Here is a 25,396-nt window from a genome sequence, read left to right on the forward strand (position 1 = left end):
TTGTGTAATGATCATGCTGTTTAATCAGCTTCTTGATATGCCACACCTGTCAGGTGGATGGATTATCTTGTCAAATGAGACATCTTCACTAACAGGGATGTAAACAAATGGGTGCACAAAATTTGACACGTTTTTTTTGTGCCATGGAAGAATTGGGGGATCTTTTATTTCAGCTCATGAAACATGGGACCAACACTTTACATGTTATGCTTATATTTTTGTTCAGTATATGATTTCAATAGGTTTCTTACGAAAGATTTGACAGCAGTACTTAATTATCCCATTCCCATCAACATTCTCTGATGTGTGGACTGCCAACCATCTTTGTGCATTTCAAAGATTACATTTAAATTTGATTCCCATTTTAGTACATTAAATCAGCAGAAACATGACACTTACAGCATTCTCATTAATACAGGGTGTCTCAACCGATGGAAGGTATAATTCAAACACTTCAGATTATGTAAAATAGGGTCTGAACTACAGCATAAACATAAATAATACGTTTTTATAAATAAAATAAAAATTGGTTGACAACCCTGTTTGGAAGCATTTAAATGATACCAAACTCATTCATATATCTTTTCCTGCTATGAAGACATGGGGGTTCTCATTTGGGCAAAAGACTGTCCTCTCTCCTCCGTGACACAGAAACTGATAAGTGGTCGAGGACTGTCAATTCGCTAGTAGGCAAATGGAAGACTGTCTTCCCCTGCTTGATAGCGTCCTTTGGGCTAAGAAAGTACAAGTGTATCCTCCCTGAGTCCTTCAAAGAAGGATTAAAAAATCTGCCACATGGGGGGGGGGGCAAAGGGGGTTAAATATCCACCACGGTAGAGAAAGTGTTGAAACAAATCAATCTTCAAGCTACTTGAATGCCAGGAGTTGAGAATGGTGTGAGGTTCCCTGGGGTGCCCTGTTTAGGGGATCAAGGTAATCAGTCTGACTCGGCTTAGAGGCCTGTTGAGAGTCTCGCCACCAAGAGTGGTTTAGAAAGGCACTGGGCAGCCCTCCAACAAATTACAACCACGAGTAGGCCAACTGCTGACTTGCTTAAAAAAATATAACTGAAAACTGTCGGAGTCTAAGTGTGATGACATTCGGCAGGTGTGAGAATTGCGACGATCATTGGACAATCAAAACTTCCTTCTAAAAGCCCCCAAAAATTCACAACATTGTAATTGGCACCTACTGCGTTAGCTTTTAAGCCAATACTTTGTGCTTTCTACACCTGTGTGAGATAAAAGGCATGGCTTCCATAAGGTGTATAACATTACTGACTTTCAGAATTTGTTTGTCAGTGCAGCTTGACACAGATCTATGCACTTCTGGCTGTCCAACAGAAACACAAAATGAGGTACAGTACATAGCCAGTACAGGCCTAAATCAGCAAAAGAGGGATGTGTTCATCCTTAGGGTAAAACTAACTCGTGATAGATTTACAACCTGAAACCACAAAACCTGCCAAGCATGTTTTTGAGATATGCAGCAGTTAATAAACTAGACACTTTATTGTCTGTCTCGCAAATGGTAGCAGAACGTTTGATTAAATCAGAAGTCTATGGTAATTTGAGTAGCTTGAATTACAACTGTGTCTACCTAAGATGGATTTTATGTAGACCTAGGTCTATAAACCTTTTAGGCATAGGTACTACTGACTGAGTATTGTGGTTCTGGTATTCTAGCTATGCAACTGGGCAAAAGTTGACAGACATACTGTAGGACTCTGCCATACATGAAAGTTCAAGAGGTCAGAGGAATAGACTTTTTTTTCTAAAAATATATATATATATATATATATATAAATCAAACAACCTTATTCCAGATTGATGCCAATTCTATTTTCATCTGAGGGACCAATTTGCTGTTAATTTCAATTATGATCAGACTACCTAAATTATCATTAAAAAAACAACTAATGTGAATCAACCAATACAAAACATTAAAGCAGTTCAATAGCTTGGTTTTAGAGAGTGGTAAACATTTCCAGTGATATTAATTAGACAGATCTATGCTGGCGGAACATCTGATGGACATAAAATAGCATGTAACATTCATGGAAAAACTGCCTACTAGGCCTACTTTGAAATGTCATATTTTGGTCGTAATCCTAAACCCTTTACCTGGTTAATTACGTGTAGAGAGACGTGCTGTTCACTAAATGCTAACTGGCAGCTAATATATTTGTGTACAAAACAAGTGCAACTTTATTTGCAAAACATCTTGGAGGTCAGTGTAGGAATTTCCAAAATCTGTAAATATTAACCCCACACAGAAAGGACAGAGCGTAAAGATTGAAATGGAGAAAGTACAACGTTTCAACCTGCAAACCAGTCAAAGAGAAGAAGCGAGCGAGAGAGAGAGAATACAGTAAGAGCTCTGTTAATCATTGTGTCAGACAGGTTCAGAAACTGCTGATAAAAATACACCGCCGAGGGGGCGTGACAACAAATCAACCCTGCCAATCATGTGTGAACGAAGACCTTGCTGAAATGTAGCAGTAGTGTTTGTCAATAATTATTCAATTTCTTTTACAGTATAATCAATACAGAATATAAATAAAAACCATAGTTCACTTTTGGTGGGAGGCTGAATATTAATGATTACAAGAACGACATAGGGGCACTTGAAAGAGACAAAGGAGCCAGTCCGCCATCCTGGGCCCTGCAGCGTGAGAATGGAACACTTTGAATCAGGTATTGCTGCCTTGATGCCATGCCCAGCAGCCAGAAAGCAAATCCCAAAACAAATGCAGAGGCACAAACAGATCACTCAAAACCTCCAGGTCACAACTCAACCCTCATGTTCCGCCACCTGGCCCTAGTCAACAACACATTTAGCCGTTTCAGATACAGTTAACACATCATAATAGGCCTAACAGTTACATTCCTTGTCGTAATGTAAATGATAACTTGTACTATTTATCAGATTACTGTCAATGCTGTCTTATAAAGCGTAGGTCTAACAGTTATTGTATTCAAGTATTTTTTTTTTTTACCTTTATTTTACTTGGCAAGTCAGTTAAGAACACATTCTTATTTTCAATGACGGCCTAGGAACGGTGGGTTAACTGCCTTGTTCAGGGGCAGAACGACAGATTTTCACCTTGTCAGCTCGGGGGATCCAAACTTGCAACCTTACAGTTAACTAGTCCAACGCAATAACGACCTGCCTCTCTCTCGTTGCACTCCACAAGGAGACTGCATGTTACGCGAATGCAGTAAGCCAAGGTAAGTTGTTAGCCAGCATTGAACTTATAAAAAACAATCAATCATAATAACTAGTTAACTACACATGGTTGATGATATTACTAGATATTATCTAGCGTGTCCTGCGTTGCATATAATCTGACTGAGCATACAAGTATCTAAGTATCTGACTGAGCGGTGGTAGGCAGAAGCAGGAACGTAAACATTCATTCAAACAGCACGTTTGTGCATTTTGCCAGCAGCTCTTCGTTGTGCGTCAAGCATTGCGCTGTTTATGACTTCAAGCCTATCAACTCCCAAGATGAGGCTGGTGTAACCGATGTGAAATGGCTAGCTAGTTAGCGCGCTAATAGCGATTCATCGATACGTATGCTATGATGCTGGTAAAGTTGTCTCGCGCACATTAAAAGAAAAAGCTAGCTTGCTCATGGATGCAAACAAATGTTCTTCCCCACAAATCACTGTGCCTAATCCTAGCAAAATTACATCTGTTTCAGTAGCTATCGTTAGCTAGCTAACTAACTATACAGCTAGGTGTCATCTAAAAATAGCCCTAATATATAAGTTCTTATTTAATTAAATGGTGGTCAGCCCCATCTATGTGAAGCTAGGCACAATAATTAGCCACAATAGTAGATTTGCAGTCAGCATTCAAAATAAAAGTATGGCATAATTCTACTATTTGTATTAATTTGCATCACTGTCAATGACACTTTTCTTTTGAAAGAAAACAGCAAATTCCACTATTGTGCCTAATCCTCATTGTGGCTAGCTTCACAACACAACCCAATCCGGTCGAGCTTCACTCGCCAGATGAAGCTAGCTGGCTGCTTATAACGTTAGCTTTGGGAAACAGGGTTAAGTAGCTGGCTAACCATTTATTTTCATAAAATGAAGATCAATTTCAATAAGCGAACAACAATACTTAAAAGGATTCCTAAATCATTGCTAATACGAATGAAAATGACTGCAGTTTCTATTGGTCATCGTTTTCAGGCTGGGTGTATTGGTGCTATCTAGGTACAGCTAGCTAGTCGTTCCTCCTTTAAAAGTTGCGTCATACTGCGGCACACCTTGCGTGCTGTCGCAGCATTCTGTGGCATGTCTTTTAATTCTCAGCCATTTTTTCTGTTACTGCAAGTTATTGCTAGTTTGACCACCAGAGGGCATCTTTGAGAAGCATTTGATAGTATTCCGTATCTGCATAAGTAGAGAATTTAAAACCTTTTTTGTATTAACATAAGACATATATGGGATTGACTAAGAAATTTGGCTTAATTAATTTGATTAATATTATGGTATTTCTATTCAGAAAAAAACAAAAAAAATGAAACCCTCAGGTTTTCCGTTAGGATGGAATGTAAAATACAGCGCTGTACAACTGCATTTTGAAAGTTTATTATTTTATAAACACATTTCGTTAATTAGGCTACTGTGCATTCTACAATACATACTGTAGTAAACATGGGAAAGTGCTTAATTCCTTACATAAGGGAGAGGAGGCCATGTCTGTACCACAGAATGCGGGTCACGTGGGAGACCGGGGTTCAAATCCCCATTGGGGAGGAAGGTGTAGGCTGTCCTTGTAAATAGGAATTTCTACTTAACGGATTCCATATGTGATTTCATAGTTGTGATGTCTTCACTATTACTCTACAATGTAGAAAATAGTACAAATATAGAAAGATCCTGGAATGAGTAGGTGTCAACTTTTGATTGGTACTTGCTGGAATGGAAAATGACGGTCAGCAGTACAGTACTGGGCTATTTACGAGGAAGGAGTAGGCTGTCCTTGTAAATAAGAATTTTCTCATACTGACTTGCCTAGTTAAATAAAGGTTACACTAGGAGCATAACATTTCTGCACCCTAATTTTCTAATTCTTGTCTAACCAATACCCAAATGGACGCAAACATATTTATTTCACTTAAACATCCGCATTTGAATGTTCTTTCTCGTTATTTTATTAACGAAAGCATAAAGACGTTGAACAAATACTGCTGTTTTGAATTAGAATTGTAACACTTTAGAGCACTTAAGCATCGAATTAATTGCAGGTTCAGGGATTTGCACAACAGTAGCCTGGTTATAAAAAGTCTATTGTCCATCCTGCTAATAGGAAACATTTGCATGATGGGCTACACCTGCTACAGTTGTGATGTCATCACTATTATTCTACAACGTAGAAAGTAGTAAAAATATAGAAAAATCCTTGAATGAGTAGGTGTGTCCAAACTTTTGACTGGTACTTGCTTAATTAATTTGATTAATATTATGGTGTTTCTATTCCATGAAAAACCCTCCAGGTTTCTGTTAGGATGGAACGGAAAATATGGCACTGTACAACGTGATGTCCGGCAGTACATTGAGACAAGCACGACATGGATTCTTTTGCTAAATAGTACTGGGCTATTTAGCTAAAGAATCCCTGTGTCGTGCTCGTCTCAGAGCAGCACGAAACAGTGCTAAAAAAGTTATAGGCTTTTGCTTCTAACTTCAATATGCTCTTTAAATAAGACCTACACCATTTTTAACAGTATATCTAAAGAAATATATATATTTTTTTAAACTTAAGGATTGGAGGACTCAATATTAATATCTAAGGGGCATTTTCCGTTAGATATTCTCACAGATCCTAAGGGTCTTTTAAATCATTCTAAATTAATTAATAATAATCGCTGTGTTTAAAAAGTAACGGCATTTTGGAGATTTCATTTTCATTTAAACTAGAGTGAGTGAGAAAAAGGCAATTATTGAACATTGGGTGAGACTCTCACTAATTTGTAAATAAACTTGATTATTTAGCAGATATCACTTGCTTATAGTCAGTCAGTCAACCCATATCTTAAGAATATCATGGAATATTTTCATTTCTCCACACTTGTCTCAGAGAAGCGCGAAACGGTGCTGAAATAGATGGTCACAGCGGGAAGGCTATGTATTCTGTGCCCACTCGTGGTATCTCTTCGGTTACACATCCTTGGAATAGCAGAACATAATGGTCCGGGCAGACCTTACTGTGCCTGGTGAGCAGTTGGTCAAGTTCTGTTGTCAGAAGAGGAATGGAAATGTCAGGGTGAACCGAAAACCTGACGAACCCGCCACATAGTGTATGTTGACTCTGCCTGTCGGAGGTGGAATTCCAGAGCTCACAGGTGTGCCTGGCATGGACTGATGCCATCTCGTTCATTTTCAACGCGTGAGTGAGTCAATGACTATTCAAGCCATTGACTCCCTGATGAATGAAGATGAGCGATCGGCAAAGGCTATCTGTGGGCATCACAGCTCGGTAAGAAATGTTTATTTATTTATTTATCAATCTTTTTTTAAATTCTCAGAACATTGACCATGTGTGTTCGCACTTATTTTGTACTCTGTAGTTCTGTAGTTTCGACCCAATGATTTGTCTGACAAAGAACTTTGCGTCCTGCAGGCCCAGGCATGGATCAAAGCTGGCGAGATATTCAATAACGTCATCTTCACAGACTAATCAAGCATTGAGCCTTGAGCAATTTGCTCAACATTTCTACAGAAAAAAAAGATCAAGAATTTTAACGAAAGCATAAAGATGTTGATGAAATGCTGTTTTGAGTTAGAAATGGAAAACTTTAGAGTACTTAACCATCGAATATATTGCAAGTTGAGGGATTTTCACAACAGTAGACATGCTATAAAAAGTATACTGTCATGCTAATAGGAATCAGTTGCATGATGGGCTACATTCTTTATTGTAACCACAATGTCATACAAATTATGTATCTACCTTTCCAATTACTTTTAGAGTTTGGGAATTACTCAAGTGTGCTTTCTTTTTAGTTCAAATAATTTTTTCTTTAAATTATTGTTTTATGTAGGATGCTACATTTTTGACCAGTTGCAATTGTAAGTAGGCCTAACAATAAAAAGCCTACTTCGATTAGGCTGTTAAGCCTCATAACTGGCTGAGGTAGGCTAAGTTATTTTATATAGGTCTAGGTTCATTAGAAATAGACTCCAATTAAGCCCTCTTGTTTGTAAAGTCAAATTCAAAAAGGCACTCGCACATCTGAGCTATCTTTTTTGCAGGTGGATGGCAACAGCTGGATAAGATGAGGAACACGCACACTACTCTTGATCGTATCACTGATTTTTAATAAGCTTACGTGTGGGCCTCACGGCCTTCGTCAGAGCTTTTGTGAGATTTTTAAATTAGTGCCCTTATGTAGACCTAGCCACACCCACATCTGTTGCACACATCGAAAGGAGGCGAAGGAAAAAAAATAAGTGCTACCAAATATAACAATATGCATTTCATAAATATTCAAATAAAGTGTGTACATAAAACATATTAAACACGTCTGTAAAACCACAATGAGGACATCGACCAACTAAGCAAGTTTTCATAAATCATTGATCATGGGGTAGAGTGTAAGAAAAACATCAGAGTAATCTGAAATAAGGGCATAATTCATGTTCAAATTCACAACACGAGGCATTTCATCATTAAGACCGTTAGGAAATAATGTCTGGAGGGTGAAAATCTCAAAACATTCTGGATGATTTTCTTTTGTGGCTGGCAGTTGGCATGGACCAATTTATCAGGGAAATAAAACATGCCAGTGTTTGACCGCATCTCCCACTTTTTGTGAGTTCAAAGTATACGTAGTTGTGAACATTAGAGTGTTCTTTAGCGGGTCTCTTTGGTAGCAGTTCATCTAGTGTTTTCCTCAATGCCAAATTAAGAGCTTCATCCACACATTGTGGAGAATATTTCTTAGAAACCAATTGCGCATCTCCGCTGCTTTTTCTAGATAGTCCCGAAAATTATTTTATCAAAGTTAGGGAGGGGGGATTTCACACCTAGCTCGGCTAAGACCATTCTTTAGTAAAGGTTGAACAGTGTATTGTTCAGTTAATAGCCCATCCTGCTATGCTTATGAAAACTAATAATAATTCTTTCCCCTTTACACATTAAGATTCCAATTAACAGTGCTTTTAGCCACAATCCACCCTAACCCCAATTAATATATTTGCGCACAGTCGATAGCGTGCTGGACTTGATGTTGAGGGATCGAAACCTGCTCCCTGCTTGCTATAATTAATGAGTTTGATACACCTAGTGTTGGATATGGCTGGGGAAAAAATCTTGCTAAACAGCGATTTTCATAAATTAACTTTTTGTCAATCATTTGTCTCTACATTAACTAACATATTCCTCTCAACTGTACATGTTTTGCTTGACTTTTTCCAACTACATACATCTGCTACCCCGTAATGTTTTGCCAGCCATCTTTACTGATGGTCACCAGGGACCAGCGGCCCGCGTCAAATTTGTCATTGGAACCACTCGATATGATTGGTCACAAAAACCTTGGTACCCAAATGCATAATGAGAGCTCTAACCCCCCCTTGTGGTGGTCTGGAGCAATGAAGCTGTGACGCTGGGTACCTCTAAGTCCCGCAGTGTAAGCACGCAACTTTTAAAGGAGGAACCACTGTAGCTACCCCAGAAGTTGTGGTCAAACAAATAATGCTTTATTACTAACGCAATATTGTAAACACATCGTTCGTGGCCGGTGTTCGCAGACTTTTTAATACAGCTTTGACAGTACTACTGTATCTTTTTTGACACGCAAAGACCCAAACGTTGTTCCATAGTATGCATGTCGTGGAGCTAATAGCAGTGATGCTATTACTGTGTAACTCCGGTAGGGCAACATCTGAACAATAGCGCACTTGGTAGTGTGTACTGGTGCTCAACCAGTCAACATCACTCACGACAGAGAGTTGATTGTCAAGGGCAATGAATGCCATTATCTTGGCTTTAATGGATTTCGCCTTTGAGTTGTCGAGCTGAAATGTTCTTACTCTTTCAAGTAACTGCTCAACTTGTTGACTGCTCGATACACAGCAGACATTGTGGGCTAGGTTAGGAATGCTGTGTTGCACTAGTAGCGCAAAATTGTACGTTGCGTCATAAGTACGCACGGTAGCTTTGACATCGGTTTTGCACATCAGCGTTAAACTAGACAAATCGGGCCAACACCGATGTTGGCATTTTTAGCTAATATCATCTAATTCCCATATGTTCACCGATATATCATGCAGTGATAGAAGAAAACTGAGGATGGCGCAACACCACCACAGTTAATCCACAATACTAGCCTAAATGACAGAATTAAAATATTCTGTACAGGCTTCTTTTCAAACATGTATCCTGTAAGGCACTAATGTAAAACTGCAAAAAAAAAAAATCAGGAAAGAAGTTAACACTTTGTATTCATCTTTGGGGCAAATCCAATACAACGCGTCAAGAGTACCACTCTTCATATTTTCAAGCATGGTGGCTGCTGCAAATGATGCACAATCCAGGTGTGGAAAGCTCTTAGACTTACCAGAAAGACTGCCAAAGGTGATTCTAACATATATTGACTCAGGGGTGTGAATACTTATTTAATTTAAATATCTTTAATTTTCAATAAAAGTAGTAAAAATGTCTAAAAACATGTTCACTGTTAATATGAGGTAGTGTGTGTAAATGGGTGAGAAAAATACAGCAGATGCCAATTCTGTTCGCATTTCTGCCAGAACCCTAAAGGAAAACTATCCCTGACCCTGGCAGTTTGACCCTTCTTCACCCGGGAGTAACACTATCCAATCAAATGGAGCCAAGGAGTTGAGCAGAGCATTCCTTCTAGATCAACCGAATATTCACAGTGAGACAAACTGCAGATGGTGGAATCTGGGTCAAGGGGAGTACAGCCAGGCAGTCACAGACATGTACTAGTCGGTCGCGGGCTGATTTTCATCCGAGGGGATGGTTGGGGGGACCGGAGCATAATTATAATAATGTGTACCCAGCAAATTGACACAAAAAGAGATTGTATTGAAAATAAGTAATTTCATACACTGATTACATTGAAACACAATAATGTATATTTGTAAGAATACTCTAAAAACAGATTTCCAGAAGTATAATAACTTGATTGAATTCTTGGTGATTTACCATCCTTTTTTCACATGTGCACTAGTCTTTCAACTTTGCTCTCTTCTGTTCTGAGTGCAATATTAGAGTGCTACTGGAAATCAGGCCAGGGAAGGAAATTCCACTGTCTTGCTTTCCAGTCTGAATCAAGGTTCAACAAAACTCAGAATTCACAGGAGGGAACGTAAAAGAATGACATGCAGAGAGCGTGTTAGGGCAGATTTATATTAGTAAAATATGTTCAGTGAGAGCCCTCTTCAACATTTGCAACTTTTCTGTTTACACTAGCCTTGAATGTGGTGTGACCAAAGCCATATTTCTGCTTAATGTGTGAATGCAGCTAAGAGCATACCGTAAATACTATTGATGCAGCAATTTGACATTTTTGGCCGATACCGATATGCTCCTTGTCAAAAACAAAAGTAAAAAAAATGCTGATAACCGATATTTACAATGTGTGGCCTTTTAAGCATTCTAGAACAGTTAAATAGTTCACACACACAGGAACGCAGCGGTCTAAGGCACTGCATCTCAGTGCAAAAGGCATCACTACAGTCCCTGGTTCGAATCCAGGCTGGATCACATCCGGACGTGATTGATTGGGAGTCCCATAGGGTGGCACACAATTGGCCCAGCGTCATCCGGGTTTGGCCAGGGTAGGCCATCATTGTAAATAAGAATTTGTTCTTAATCACCTCTTGGAACTACCCATCCCAGATCCGGGAGAATTGTCATCAACTACACTAATTAGCATAGCGCAACAGTCCAAAAATATTACTAGAAAATATTCATGAAATCACAAGTGAAATGTAGTGAAACACAGCTTAGCCTTTTGTTAAATCACCCTGTCATCTCAGATTTTGAAATTATGCTTTACAGCCAAAGCAAGACACGCATTTGTGTAAGTTTATTGATAGCCTAGCATAGCATTATGTCCAGCTAGCAGCAGGAAGCTTGGTCACAAAAATCAGAAAAGCAATCAAATTAACCTTTGATGAGCTTTGGATATTTTGCGGACGACACAACAGTGGTAGGCTTGATTACCAACAACGACGAGACGGCCTACAGGGAGGAGGTGAGGGACCTCGGAGTGTGGTGTCAGGAAAATAACCTCACACTCAACGTCAACAAAACTAAGGAGATGATTGTGGACTTCAGGAAACAGCAGAGGGAACACCCCCCCCATCCACATCGATGGAACAGTAGTGGAGAGGGTAGCAAGTTTTAAGTTCCTCGGCATACACATCACAGACAAACTGAATTGGTCCACTCACACAGACAGCATCGTGAAGAAGGCGCAGCAGCGCCTCTTCAACCTCAGGAGGCTGAAGAAATTCGGCTTGTCACCAAAAGCACTCACAAACTTCTACAGATGCACAATCGAGAGCATCCTGGCGGGCTGTATCACCGCCTGGTATGGCAACTGCACCGCCCTCAACCGTAAGGCTCTCCAGAGGGTAGTGAGGTCTGCACAACGCATCACCGGGGCAAACTACCTGCCCTCCAGGACACCTACACCACCCGATGCTACAGGAAGGCCATAAAGATCATCAAGGACATCAACCACCCGAGCCACTGCCTGTTCACCCCGCTGTCATCCAGAAGGCGAGGTCAGTACAGGTGCATCAAAGCTGGGACCGAGAGACTGAAAAACAGCTTCTATCTCAAGGCCATCAGACTGTTAAAACAGCCACCACTAACATTGAGTGGCTACTGCCAACACACTGTCAATGACACTGACTCTACTCCAGCCACTTTAATCATGGGAATTGATGGGAAATGATGTAAATATATCACTAGCCACTTTAAACAATGCTACCTTATATAATGTTACTTACCCTACATTATTCATCTCATATGCATACGTAGATACTGTACTCTATATCATCGACTGCATCCTTATGTAATACATGTATCACTAGCCACTTTAACTATGCCACTTGGTTTACATACTCATCTCATATGTATATACTGTACTCGATATCATCTACTGTATCTTGCCTATGCTGCTCTGTACCATCACTCATTCATATATCCTTATGTACATATTCTTTATCCCCTTACACTGTGTATAAGACAGTAGTTTTTTTGGAATTGTTAGTTAGATTACTTGTTCGTTATTACTGCATTGTCGGAACTAGAAGCACAAGCATTTCGCTACACTCGCATTAACATCTGCTAACCATGTGTATGTGACAAATAAAATTTGATTTGATTTGATTTGTTTTCACTCACGAGACTCCCAGTTAGACAGCAAATGTTCCTTTTGTTCCATAAAGACTATTTTTATACCCAAAATACCTCCGTTTGTTGGTCACGTTATGTTCAGAAATCCACCGGAAATAGCGGTGTCCAAATTAAAATGTCCAAATTATATCCATAATATCAACAGAAACATGGCAAACGTTTTTTATAATCACTCCAAGGTGTTTTCAAATATCTATTAGATAATATATCAACCGGGACAATTGGCTTTTCAGTAGGAGCGAGAGGAAAAATGACTACCTCTGTCTTTTACGCAAGAATCACTCTGAGAGCCCTCAGCTGGCCACTTAGGCAATGTAGTCGTTTACGCTCATTCTTCAACATAAAAGGTGTGAAACTACGTCAAAATGCTGTAGACACATTAGGGAATACGTAGAAAAAGGAATCTGGTTGATATCCCTTTCAATGGCCAATAGGGGTGCATAGGAACACAACGGTTTCAAAAATAAGAGGCACTTCCCGGTTGGATTGTCCTCAGGGTTTCACCTGTAATATCAGTTCTGTTATACACAGACAAATATATATATATATATTTTTTTTTAAATTTTACCCCATTTTTCTCTCCAATATCGTGGTATCCAATAGTTTAGTAGCTGCTATCTTGTCTCATCGCTACAACTACCGCACGGGCTCAGGAGAGACGAAGGTTGAAAGGCATGTGTCCTCCGATACACAACCCAACCAAGCCGCATTGCTTCTTAACACAGCGCGCATCCAACCCGGAAGCCAGCCGCACCAATGTGTTGGAGGAAACACTGTGCACCTGGCAACCTTGGTTAGCGTGCACTGCACCCGGCCCACCACAGGAGTCGCTGGTGCGTGATGAGACAAGGATATCCCTACCGGCCAAACCCTCCCTAACCCGGACGACGCCAGGCCAATTGTGTGTCGCCCCACGGACCAGTCGGCGAAAGCCAACATCACCCACGACAGAGAACGGTTGATAGTTAAGGGCAATGATTTCTGGCTCCCACAGACCTGTAACTTCTTTAAGAGGCTTATATGTCCTCCACTCATTACCTGTATTAATGGCACCTGTTTGAACTTGTTATCAGTATAAAAGACACCTGTCCACAATCTCAAACAGTCACACTCCAAACTCCACTATGGCCAAGACCAAAGAGCTGTCAAAGGACACCAGAAACAAATGTGTAGACCTGCACCAGGCTGGGAAGACTGAATCTGCAATAGGTAAGCAGCTTGGTTTGAAGAAATCAACTGTGGGAGCAATTATTAGGAAACGGAAGACATACAAGACCACTGATAATCTCCCTCGATCTGGGGCTCCACGCAAGATCTCCCCCCGTGGGGTCAAAATGATCACAAGAACAGTGTGCAAAAATCCCAGAACCACATGGGGGGACCTAGTAAATGACCTGCAGAGAGCTGGGACCAAAGTAACAAAGCCTACCATCAGTAACACACTACGCCGCCAGGGACTCAAATCCTGCAGTGCCAGACGTGTCTCCCTGCTTAAGCCAGTACATGTCCAGGCCCGTCTGAAGCTTGCAAGAGAGCATTTGGATGATCCAGAAGAAGATTGGGAGAATGTCATATGGTCAGATTAAACCAAAATATAACTTTTTGGTAAAAACTCAACTCGTTGTGTTTGGAGGACAAAGAATGCTGAGTTGCATCCAAAGAACACCATACCTAATGTGAAGCATGGGGGTGGAAACATCATGCTTTGGGGCTGTTTTTCTGCAAAGAGACCAGGACGACTGATCCGTGTAAAGGAAAGAATGAATGGGGCCATGTATCGTGAGATTTTGAGTGAAAACCTCCTTCCATCAGCAAGGGCATTGAAGATGAAACGTGGCTGGGTCTTTCAGCATGACAATGATCCCAAACACACCGCCCAGGCAACAAAGGAGTGGCTTCGTAAGAAGCATTTCAAGGTCCTGGAGTGGCCTAGCCAGTCTCCAGATCTGAACCCCATAGAAAATCTTTGGAGGGAGTTGAAAGTCCGTGTTGCCCAGCAACAGCCCAAAAACATCACTGCTCTAGAGGAGATCTGCATGGAGGAATGGGCCAAAATACCAGCAACAGTGTGTGAAAATCTTATGAATACTTACAGAAAACATTTGACCTCTGTCATTGCCAACAAAGGGTATATAACAAAGTATTGAGATAAACTTTTGTTATTGACCAAATACTTATTTTCCAGCATAATTTGCAAATAAATTCATTAAAAATCCTACAATGTGATTTTCTAGGGGGAAAAAAATCTCATTTTGTCTGTCATAGTTGAAGTGTACCTATGATGAAAATTACAGGCCTCTCTCATCTTTTTAAGTGGGAGAACTTGCACAATTGGTGGCTGACTAAATACTTTTTTGCCCCTACTGTACTTCCAAAGTTGTGGCAAAATGGCTTAAGGACAACAAAGTCAATGTATTGGAGTGGCCATCACAAAGCCCTGACCTCAATTCCATAGAAAATGTGTGGGCAGAACTGAAAGTGTGTGCAAGCAAGGAGGCCTACAAACCTGGTTCAGTTACACCAGCTCTGTCAGGAGGAATGGGTCAAAATTCACCCAACTTATTGTGGGAAGCTTGTGGAAGGCTACCCAAAATGTTTGACCCAAGTTAAACAATCTAAAGGCAATGCTACCAAATACTAATTGAGTGTATGTAAACGTCTGACCCACTGGGAATGTAATGAAAGAAATAAAAGCTGAAATAAATCACTCTGCTATTTTTCTGACATTTCACAATCTTAAAATAAAAAGTGGTGATCCTAACTGACCTAAAACAGGGAATTTTTACTAGGATTAAATGGAATTGTGAAAAACTGAGTTTGAATGTATTTGGCTAAGGTGTACGTAAACTTCCGACTTCAACTGTATATCTCACGCAGATGTCGTGGATGCCAAAGTACTTTGCTGAGAAAGTACAATGAGCCCTCAATGTGACCTTGGATGAGAGAGATGTATGGGGATTAACAGCAAAACTATGGTAGTGTGCCCATTTTAATCTCTGAATGAGCAGCAGCTGAAGCAAACACAGATAAACTTGTTTGCTCAAGGGCTTAATGACAGGTTACTCCGTTAATTCTAGCATCTGCTGCTGTAAGCCTACACAGAGTCAATCAACCCACACATTTGCAGTGATGTACTGTCACATCCTTCCTCTCCCTAGTATTATTGCTCCTGATCCACAGTAAGGATAGCAAAGGAAGAAAGCGTCTAACCCTGAGGAATTTGTATGCGCCTTTTGGGAGCAAGGAGAACTCAGAAGGGACCATGTGTTTGTAATGAAGGAGGTTTGATGAGTCAAGGCAGATATGGAAATATGGCCTCCCAGCTGACAACGCGCCCCGTCTACTCTGACTCATATTGACAAATGCAAGGATGTTTCAGATTCAGGAATGTTCAAATAAAAATCTATTTATATTCCTAAAATCATTCCTTATTCATAAATCATGCAATGTTAAATCATTCAAAAGTGCACACAGTACATTAAACTATTTGTAATAAGTGACTTACCTGCTGAAGCTGACAGGAAAAGATGGAGTTGACATCCCTGATCCATCCCCAAATTCCTGGCCTCTGTTCCAGCCATCACTGACTGAGGGCAGTGGAGGATACAGGCCAAAGACAGGCTTCTGATCCTGCTGTACGCACACTGCCGTCGATGTGTTTGCTCTGTAGTGGTAACTCGGCCCACTCATGGAGCCCACCGAGCTGTGGGTACCAGGTATGTCCAGGCTGGATATCTGACAGTAGCTCTGGCGCTCGTTCTCCTGTTTGATTACCCCTGGGGTGTAAAGCTGGATGAAGGTGGTGTCAGAGTCCTTCTCGGTCTTGATGACAGACATGGAGATCCCTGGGCCCAGTTGCTGCCCCACACCATTCACATTTTTACAGTTTCCCCCACTGCTACTGACTATGGGCTTGGTTTCCATGTTGCCTTCAACGAGCAGGGCATCATCCACTGACAGGGAGGAAAGGAAAGCGGCCTCGTCAGCCAGGTAAAACTCATTCAGGTCAGACAGAGAGCCAGGCAAGTCCAAATCCCGCAGAATGTCCAGCGTATTGTCACCAAAGAGCCTCTCGTTGACATCCAAGTCCTTCAGGGACTGTCCAAAGCTGACCGTCTCCATGTCAAGCCTGTCCTTATCCATTGGTGAAAAGTCCTCAGTTTTCAGAGGGAGAAGGTAATTAGAACATCCAAGTACGGAGCTCCCTGGGGTGTTGGATCGATTCAAATCTGAAATGCTCTCCTCCAACAGAGCAAAGTTCTCAAACAGCTGCTGCTGTTGAGGATTCTGCTGCTGTTTCTGTGCATTCTGCATTCTCAGGGCCTTGCCCATTAACTTCACTTCAGCCTCCTCTATAGGGAGTCCAATGGAGGTTGTCCCTGCTGTGGAGAGCTCACCCTGAATCTTAGTGACATTCAGTCCGTTACAGGAGTCTGTGGCTGGAGGCTGGGGTGTGGAGCCAGGCAAATGCATCACTGAAGTTAATGTGGTGGACTTGGAACTGCCTGCGTTAACCGAGAAGCTTCCCTCTTCACCTCTCTCTAAGCTCTTGTCCTGGTTATCCATTTCTTGATCCTGCTTGACACACACAGGGATGAAAGCACTGGTTTAGAAAGTGCTTGTAATTCAATTTAAAAACGGCAACAGACTGATAATTAAAAATAATTGTCTGAATTTAAAATGGGTACATTGTTATTTACTATGCAATCATTTCAACGCACATATTTTATCTTTAAACCAAATGATCACATCTCTCCTGGCTTCTACATGACTGACAATATGACAGCAGTGTAAATAATATTCCAATGTTGTAGCTACATGTTATGACCACCAATAAACTAGCAAAAAATACCTTCAATCGATAAATCAGAGGTGTAGCCTATAGACATTTGAAACAGTGTTAACATTTACATAAATATTTTACGTCCATTTTGTTAGACTCAAGCGATGTTTTTCTGTATGCAAGCATAAGCATGCTTTTTCTTTTCTCATATCACCACAATGGGAAAGAGAAAGCACGCGCATGCTCGCACACGGAAAAATATCACTTAAGTCTAACAAAATGGAAATTAACGTTGCGGACAAAGTTTGGAATTACACAATTGAATACGTACAACATCTAAAGATCTGCATCAGTATATCGAAAGCTTTGCCATTTCTAAAAGGATATGAGTGATTGGACCCTTTGTTCATGTTCATCCATGGCCAACATACTGCATAACAAACAACGAGTCTTGCTGGTGGGGTTTCACAGAAAATTAAATTTGTATCCGCTCTCGTTACATTTCAGCTGCATATTTTCCGACATTTTCCTCAAATCTGAAAACGATGTAAAGACAAGCCCATTTTCTTTAGAATTGCATTATGGGCCCTAAAAGCATGGAAAGTGTCCACTGCTTGTATACTTTGTATTTTGGAGAACGTAGTACGACATCCGGGGACTTTTGGCATACTAACTATATCCTTAATATGACTAGTAAGCATACTATATAGTCCATTTACAGTGGGGCAAAAAAGTATTGTCAGCCATCAATTGTGCAAGTTCTCCCACTTAAAAAGATGAGGCCTGTAATTTCCATCATAGGTACACTTCAACTATGACAGGCAAAATGAGAAGAAATAAAATCCAGAAAATCACATTGCAGGATTTTTAATGCATTTATTTGCAGATTATGGTGGGGAAGAAATGATTTGGTCACCTACAAACAAGCAAGATTTCTGGCTCTCACAGATCTGTAACTTCTTTAAGAGGCTCCTCTGTCCTCCACTCGTTACCTGTATTAATGGCACCTGTTTGAACTTGTTATCAGTATAAAAGACCTGTCCACAACCTCAAACAGTCACACTCCAAACTCCACTATGGCCAAGACCGAAGAGCTGTCAAAGGACACCAGAAACAAAATTGTAGACCTGCACCAGGCTGGGAAGACTGAATCTGCAATAGGTAAGCAGCTTGGTTTGAAGAAATCAACTGTGGGAGCAATTATTAGGAAACGGAAGACATACAAGACCACTGATAATCTCCCTCGATCTGGGGCTCCACGCAAGATCTCCCCCCGTGGGGTCAAAATGATCACAAGAACGGTGAGCAAAAATCCCAGAACCACACGGACCTAGTGAATGACCTGCAGAGAGCTGGGACCAAAGTAACAAAGCCTACCATCAGCAAGGGCATTGAAGATGAAACGTGGCTGGGTCTTTCAGCATGACAATGACCCCAAACACACCGCCCGGACAATGAAGGAGTGGCTTCGTAAGAAGCATTTCAAGGTCCTGGAGTGGCCTAGCCAGTCTCCAGATCTCAACCCCATAGAAAATCTTTGGAGGGAGTTGAAAGTCCGTGTTGCCCAGCAACAGCCCCAAAACATCACTGCTCTAGAGGAGATCTGCATGGAGGAATGGGCCAAAATACCTGCAACAGTGTGTGAAAACCTTGTGAAGACTTACAGAAAACATTTGACCTCTGTTATATACCCTTTGTTGGCAATGACAAAGTATTGAGAGAAACTTTTATAATTGACCAAATACTTATTTTCCACCATAGTTTGCAAATAAATTCATTAAAACTCCTACAATGTGATTTTCTGGAAAGAAAAATCTAATTTTGTCTGTCATAGTTGAAGTGTACCCATGATGAAAATTATTACAGGCCTCGTCTTTTTAAGTGGGAGAACTTGCACAATTGGTGGCTAACTAAATACTTTTTTTGCCCCACTATGTCACAAATAGCACTGTTGGTGCAGTTAGTATGAGTATTTAAAACACAGCTCAAATCAGTGTTTCTTTTAGGATTTTTTCCAGCAGTGGTGGCAAAAGATGGGGTTAGTGATATCATTGCTGGAAGGCTCTCTAACTTTCAAAAAAGACATACTACTCTAAAATGCATGAAAATGTAATTATGTTGACACCATCTGAAATATAACTGATGGCCGCCACTGCACTGTAGGGAGGGAGATAAGAGCAAGTGGTAGCTGTATGCTCGTGGATCACATTCGCACCACTGCTCGCTCTGTTTGCTACAAATATACACCAACTCAACACGGATCATAAAGGGATAGTGCGACATTGACAATTATTACCCTTTTCTACTATCCCAGAGTCAGATGAACTCATGAATACAATTTGTCTCTGCGTGCAGTTTGAAGGAAGTTGAATGCATTTTTGCGAGCCATTGCTAACTAGCGTTAGCAGAATGACTGGAAGAGTTTACAGGAACAGCTAGCACGCTATATTAATATAGGAAAAACACTGCAAGCGAAATCACAAAAAGTGTCTGTACACTTCCATAACATACGATATACACTCAGTTGTGGGAAAAGCACCGAATTGTCATACTTGAGAAAAAGTAAGATACCTTAATAGAAAACGACTCAAATAAGTCACCCAGTAAAATACTACTTTAGTAAAAAGGTATTTAGTTTTAAATATTCTTAAGTATCAAAAGTAAAAGATACAAATAATGAAAAATTCCTTAAATTAAAATAAGCAAAACGGCACAATTCAATTAATATTATTTTTTTGCGGCTTGCCAGGGGCACTCTCCAACACTCAGACTTTATTTACAAAGCATTTGGGATGTCTGGTGTGAACTGCTCGAGGTCATGCCATGGCATCTCAAAGTCATGCTGAGGTCAGGCAATTTCTTCTGTTAGAAGTAAATCAACAGAATGGCTTTACTTCTGTTTTGGTTCATTGTCCTGTTGCTTCACCCAATTTCTGTTGAGCTTAAATAGGTGGACAGAGAGCCTAACATTCTCCTGCAAACTGTCTTGGTAAACTTGGTAATTCATTTTTCCGTCAATGATAGCAAGCTGCCCAGGCCCTGAGCCAGCAAAGTAGCCCCAAACCATGATGCTCCACCACAATAGTTTACAGTTGGGATGAGGTTGATGTTGGTGTGCGGTGCCTTTTTTTCTCCACACAGTGTTGGGTGTTCCTTCCAAACAACTCCGATGTAGTTTCATCTGTCCACAGAATATTTTGCCAGTAGCGCTGTGAAACATCGAGGTGCACTTTTGCGAACTTCAGACAGCGTGCAGCAGTGGCTTCTTGGTTGTGTCCTCCCATGAACACCATTCTTGTTTAGTGTTTTACATATCGTAAACTCGTCCACAGAGATGTTAGCATGTTACAGAAATCTCTGGAGGTCTTTAGCTGGCACTCCAAGATTCTTCTTAAGCTCAGCCTTCTGCGCTGTGCTCTTGCAGTCATCTTTGCAGGACGGCCACTCCTAGGGAGAGTAGCAACAGTGCTGAAATTTCTCCATTTACAGACAATTTGTTTTACCGTGGATTGATGAACATCAAGGCTTAGAGATACTTTTGTAACCCTTTCCAGCTTTATACAAGTCTACAATTCTTCATCTTAGGTCTTTTGAGCGAGGTATGGTTCACATCAGGCAATGCTTCTTGTGAATAGAAAACTTTTTTTTATAGGGCAAGGCAGCTCTAACCAACATCGTCTCATTGATTGGATTCCAGGCTAACTGACTCCAATTAGCTTTTGAGAAGTCATTAGCCTAGGGGTTCACATACTTTTTCCAACCTACACTGTGAAAGAAAAATACAATAATTTGTGTGTTATTAGTTTAAGTAGACTGTTTTTCTATTGTTGTGGCCTGGAAAAAGATCAGATCAAATTTGATGACCGATTTATGCAGAAATCCAGGTAATTCCAAAGGGTTCACATCAAAAACAAATGGAGAAAAATGCATCCCATAACATTAACATGGAAATAGCTGTTCTATCATTCAGCCTACAGTAGCAGCCAATGTATGGTGTCAATGTAGGCTTACATTCCAAGAGACTTATGAAAAAAAACATGCAGGGCTTGATATTAACCTGTTTACACACTTGTCCTTCAGACAAGGTGGTGACTGAAAAATGTTGTGATGTTTGATATATAAAAACAAAATAAAATGCATTATTATTCCCATATCATTATTACAGAGAATCAGACAAATGATGATACCCTCTACCTATTGGCTACTTAACTCCTTTGGGAATGGGGGGCAGTATTGAGTAGCTTGGATGAATAAGGTGCCCAGAGTAAACTGCCTGTTACTCAGTCCCAGAAGCTATATGCATATAAATAGTAGATTTGGATAGAAAACACTCTGAAGTTTCCAAAACTTAAAATAATGTCTGTGAGTATAACCAAACTCATATGGCAGGCAAAACACCTGAGAAAAATCCAACCAGGAAGTGGGAAATCTGAGGTTTGTAGTTTTTCAAGTGATTGCCTATCTAATATCCAGTGTAAATAGTGTCAGATTGCACTTCCTAAGGCTTCCAGTAGATGTCACAGTCTTAGAAAGTTGTTTCAGGCTTCTTTTGTGAAAGGGGAGCGAATAAGAGCTGTTTCAACAAGTGGTCAGGCTGAAAGCCTTTAGTTTAGTCTCGCGTGTGAGCGCGACGGTCGTTCCCTTTCCTTTCTAATGCCAACGGAATTGTCCGGTTGGAATATTATTGAAGATTTATGATAAAAACATCCTAAAGATTGATTATATACATTGTTTGACATGTTTCTACGAACTTTAACGGAACTTTGTCTGGACTTAGTGCCCGTGCTTTGTGCATTTGGATTAGTGAACTAAACGTGCAAACAAAAAGGAGGTTTTGGACATAAAGATGTACTTTATCGAACAAAACAAACATTTATTATGGAACTGGAATTCCTGAGTGCATTCCGATGAAGATAGGTAAGTGAATATTTATAACGCTATTTCTGACTTTTGTTGACTCCACAAATTGGCGGGTATATGTATGGCTTGTTTTGGTGGCTAAGTGCTGTACTATGTACATAAGGCTGCCTCTAAAGGTGCAGTGTTGAGTAACAGGGTGGTAGCCAGCTAGTGATGGCTATTTAACAGTCTGATGGCCATGAGATAGCTGTTTTTCACTCTTTCGGTCCCAGCTTGAACGCACCTGTACTGACCTCGCCTTCTGGATGATTGCGGGGTGAGCAGGCCGTGGCTTGGGTGGTTAATGTCCTTGATGACCTTTCTTTGACGTCGGGTGCTGTAAGTGTCCAGGAGGCCAGGCAGCGTTCCCTCTGTGATGCTTTGGGCAGACCGTCCCACCCTCTGGAGAGCCCTGCGGTTGCGGGAGGTGCATTGCCGTAGGAGGTGATACAGACCGACAGGATTCTCTCAACTGTACATCTGTAAAAGTTAGTGAGGGTCTTAGGGGCCATGCAGAAAGTTTTCAGCCTCCTAAGGTTGAAGAGGCGCTGTGGTGCCAGGAAAATGTGGGTGGACCATGACAGATTGCCATTGATGCGTACACTGAGAAACTTTAAGCTTTCCACCTTCTCTGCTGCGGTGCCATCGATGTGGACAGGGGTGTGCTCCCTCTGCTGTCTCCTAAACTCCACGATCAGCTCCTTCGTTTGTTGATGTGGAAGGAAAATAACATCTCCCTCAACCACTCTGCCAGGGCCCTCACTTCCTCCCTGTAGGCTGTTTCATCATTGTTGGTAATCAGGCCTACTACTGTTGGGTCGTCTACAAACTTGATTGAGTTGGAGGCGTTTGTGGCCACACAGTCATGGTGTAATGTAGGTTACCTTGAAAGTGGATAATATTGCATTTGATTCAAACACAATTCCCACAGTAGAGTGAAACGTTGATAGTGGTAACTAAAGGAGAAATGTCTAGAAAGTTGAGTGACGTTCAATCCCATGCTTCTCTGAGCAGGCTGATACTTATTCTGCACGGTAGTCCAAGGCAAGCTCGCAGCTTAGATGGAACATTACACTTCGCTACTAATTCATTGCAGCTGCAGTGCTGGTTGTAGTGCGAGTGGAGGTAGGGGGCAAATTTTATGTTTTGTAAAAGTGTTGAATAAAAACTGATCGAACTCACTCAAAAACAGCTGCTCTTTGCTGTTATGCAACGTGGCTGATGCAACAGATAACAATTAGCTCAAAATGTTGTTAAACTATTAGGCTATTTCTTCACATTATAAGCACAGCAATGCACACATGGTAGTAGGCGATAAGCATATTTTCATACCAGCCAGGTAGGCTATACTCCTGTTGTAAAGATAAGCAATGTGCTTAATATTAGGAAAGCTGAGAAATAAATAGTAACCTATAGAAAGCTCTTTTATTAGATTGCGATTTTTATTTTATTTTTTAAATGGGCTGTTTTCGGAATGGTAAAGAACTGTAACTGTGTGATTGTTTGGATTTATTTTTGTCAATTGTCCACAACTTTGGTCTAACAATTTCCCATAATCTCCAAATTGTTCCCTTTCAATTGCTACCATGCTTATGCATTTCATATTTTTTCTGTAAGAAACATTTCAATGTATCCCTATCCACTTACAGTGCTTCTGGAAGGTTTTATTACATTACAGCTTTATTCTAAAATTGACATTTATTTTTGTTCCCTCCATCTACAGATGTATGCCCTCATTTTTTCTCCAGAAATATTTTATTTACATAAGTATTCAGACCCTTTGCTATGAGACTCGAAATTCAGCTCAGGTGCATCCTGTTTCCATTGATCATCCTTAGATGTTTCTACAACCTGATTGGAGTCCAGCAGTGGTAAGTTCAATTGATTGGACATGATTTGGAAAGGCACACACCTCACTATATAAAGGTCCCACAGTTGACAGTGCATGTTAGAGCAAAAACCAAGTCATGAGGTCAAAGGAATTGTCCATAGAGCTCCGAGACAAGATTGTGTCGAGGCACAGATCTAGGGAAAGGTACCAAAAAATGTCTGCAGCATTGAAGGTCCAAGAGCACAGTGGCCTCCATTATTCTTAAATGAGCTGGCCGCCTGGCAAAACTGAGCAATTGGCGAAGAAGGGCCTCGGCCAGGGACGTAACCAAGAACCTGATGGTCACTTTGACAGAGCTCCAGAGTTCCTCTGTGGAGATGGGAGAACCTTACAGAAGGACAACCATCTCCTTTGAATGTTTTGGTACACCTATTGGAGAGCTCTTCTTTGTTCACACCAATTCAGCATCATTCACACACACTCTTAAGCTTTAGCCCCACCCATCTCAAAGGGTTGATCCAGCAGTCAAACACCCAAGCTAACATTCGCTAGCTTAATAGCTACTTACAGACACAAATGAGAGAGCAGCTAACTCCGACCATTTTGCTCACCCTAGCAGAGCTGGTTAGGCTGGTTTTATGTTATGAACCATAATCCCAACTCATGTCGTTACTACCATGCATGAATCTGCAGGTAGCTAACCAACCAGGTTCAATGTTAGCTAGCTAACAGTACACTAACTTGAAATGAAAACGGCTGACAAATTTAGAAGTGTAATATCTGAAAATGTAGCTAGCTAGACTATCTTACCTGTATAGATAGATGGAGGCTTCTCCCTCTCTGTCACATATGCTATGGTTGCGGATGCCCTCACTTTGAAGATGTAATCCAGAGACAGGTGTTCTCCATCTCCTTAGCTATTATACTGTAATTCCACTGATTTCAAAACTCAGTCCTCAAAAAAGTGGAGAGCAACACTTACGCAGTTCTATTATGGAATACAATTTTTTTAAGCCACATTAGACAGGATTACCTACACATACTGACCAGCTCCAACATGCTACAAGGCAGACCAATCCGAACTCCTCTCGGAATGTCCAGCCCACTCAATATCTCAAGTCAATCATGGCTAGTGGGAAAGTTGCTGACTTTGTCTGTGGCTAAACCAACTAGGCTCGTAATTTAACAGCTGGCATACAAGTTTGTTATTAAGGCACACGTTCCAGAAGGCATTTCTGTCCCCCAAAAAACACATTTGATTAAAGAAAAAAATAATAATCATCCAAACCTGTCCAATCAATTTAATTTACCACAGGTGGACTCCAATCAAGTTGTAGAAGCATTCAGGATGATCAACGGAAACAGGATGCACCCGAGCTCAATTTCAAGTCTCCTAGCAAAAGGTCTGAATACTTATGTAAATAAGGTGTTTTTTGTCACTATGGGGTATTGCGTGTAGATTG

The 25,396-nt window shown here is 40.8% G+C and overlaps 1 protein-coding gene across 3 annotated transcripts in view; it reads right to left on the bottom strand.

Moving 5' to 3' along the window:
• The window catches only part of LOC112258127 (glucocorticoid receptor-like), an 84,435-nt gene that overhangs the window by 51,436 nt on the left and 7,603 nt on the right, over nucleotides 1-25,396 (bottom strand). For 2 of the 3 annotated variants that reach the window (XM_024432262.2, XM_024432260.2), the window contains exon 2: nucleotides 15,926-16,995. In XM_024432262.2, coding sequence (XP_024288030.1) covers nucleotides 15,926-16,986 — 1,061 coding nt within the window. In that variant the 5' untranslated portion in view covers nucleotides 16,987-16,995. Of the gene's footprint in view, nucleotides 1-15,925; nucleotides 16,999-25,396 lie in introns of all 3 variants that reach the window. The other variant, XM_024432261.2, reaches the window with a different exon arrangement.

Source organism: Oncorhynchus tshawytscha, linkage group LG09, assembly GCF_018296145.1.
Source record: "Oncorhynchus tshawytscha isolate Ot180627B linkage group LG09, Otsh_v2.0, whole genome shotgun sequence".
Lineage (NCBI taxonomy): Eukaryota > Metazoa > Chordata > Actinopteri > Salmoniformes > Salmonidae > Oncorhynchus > Oncorhynchus tshawytscha.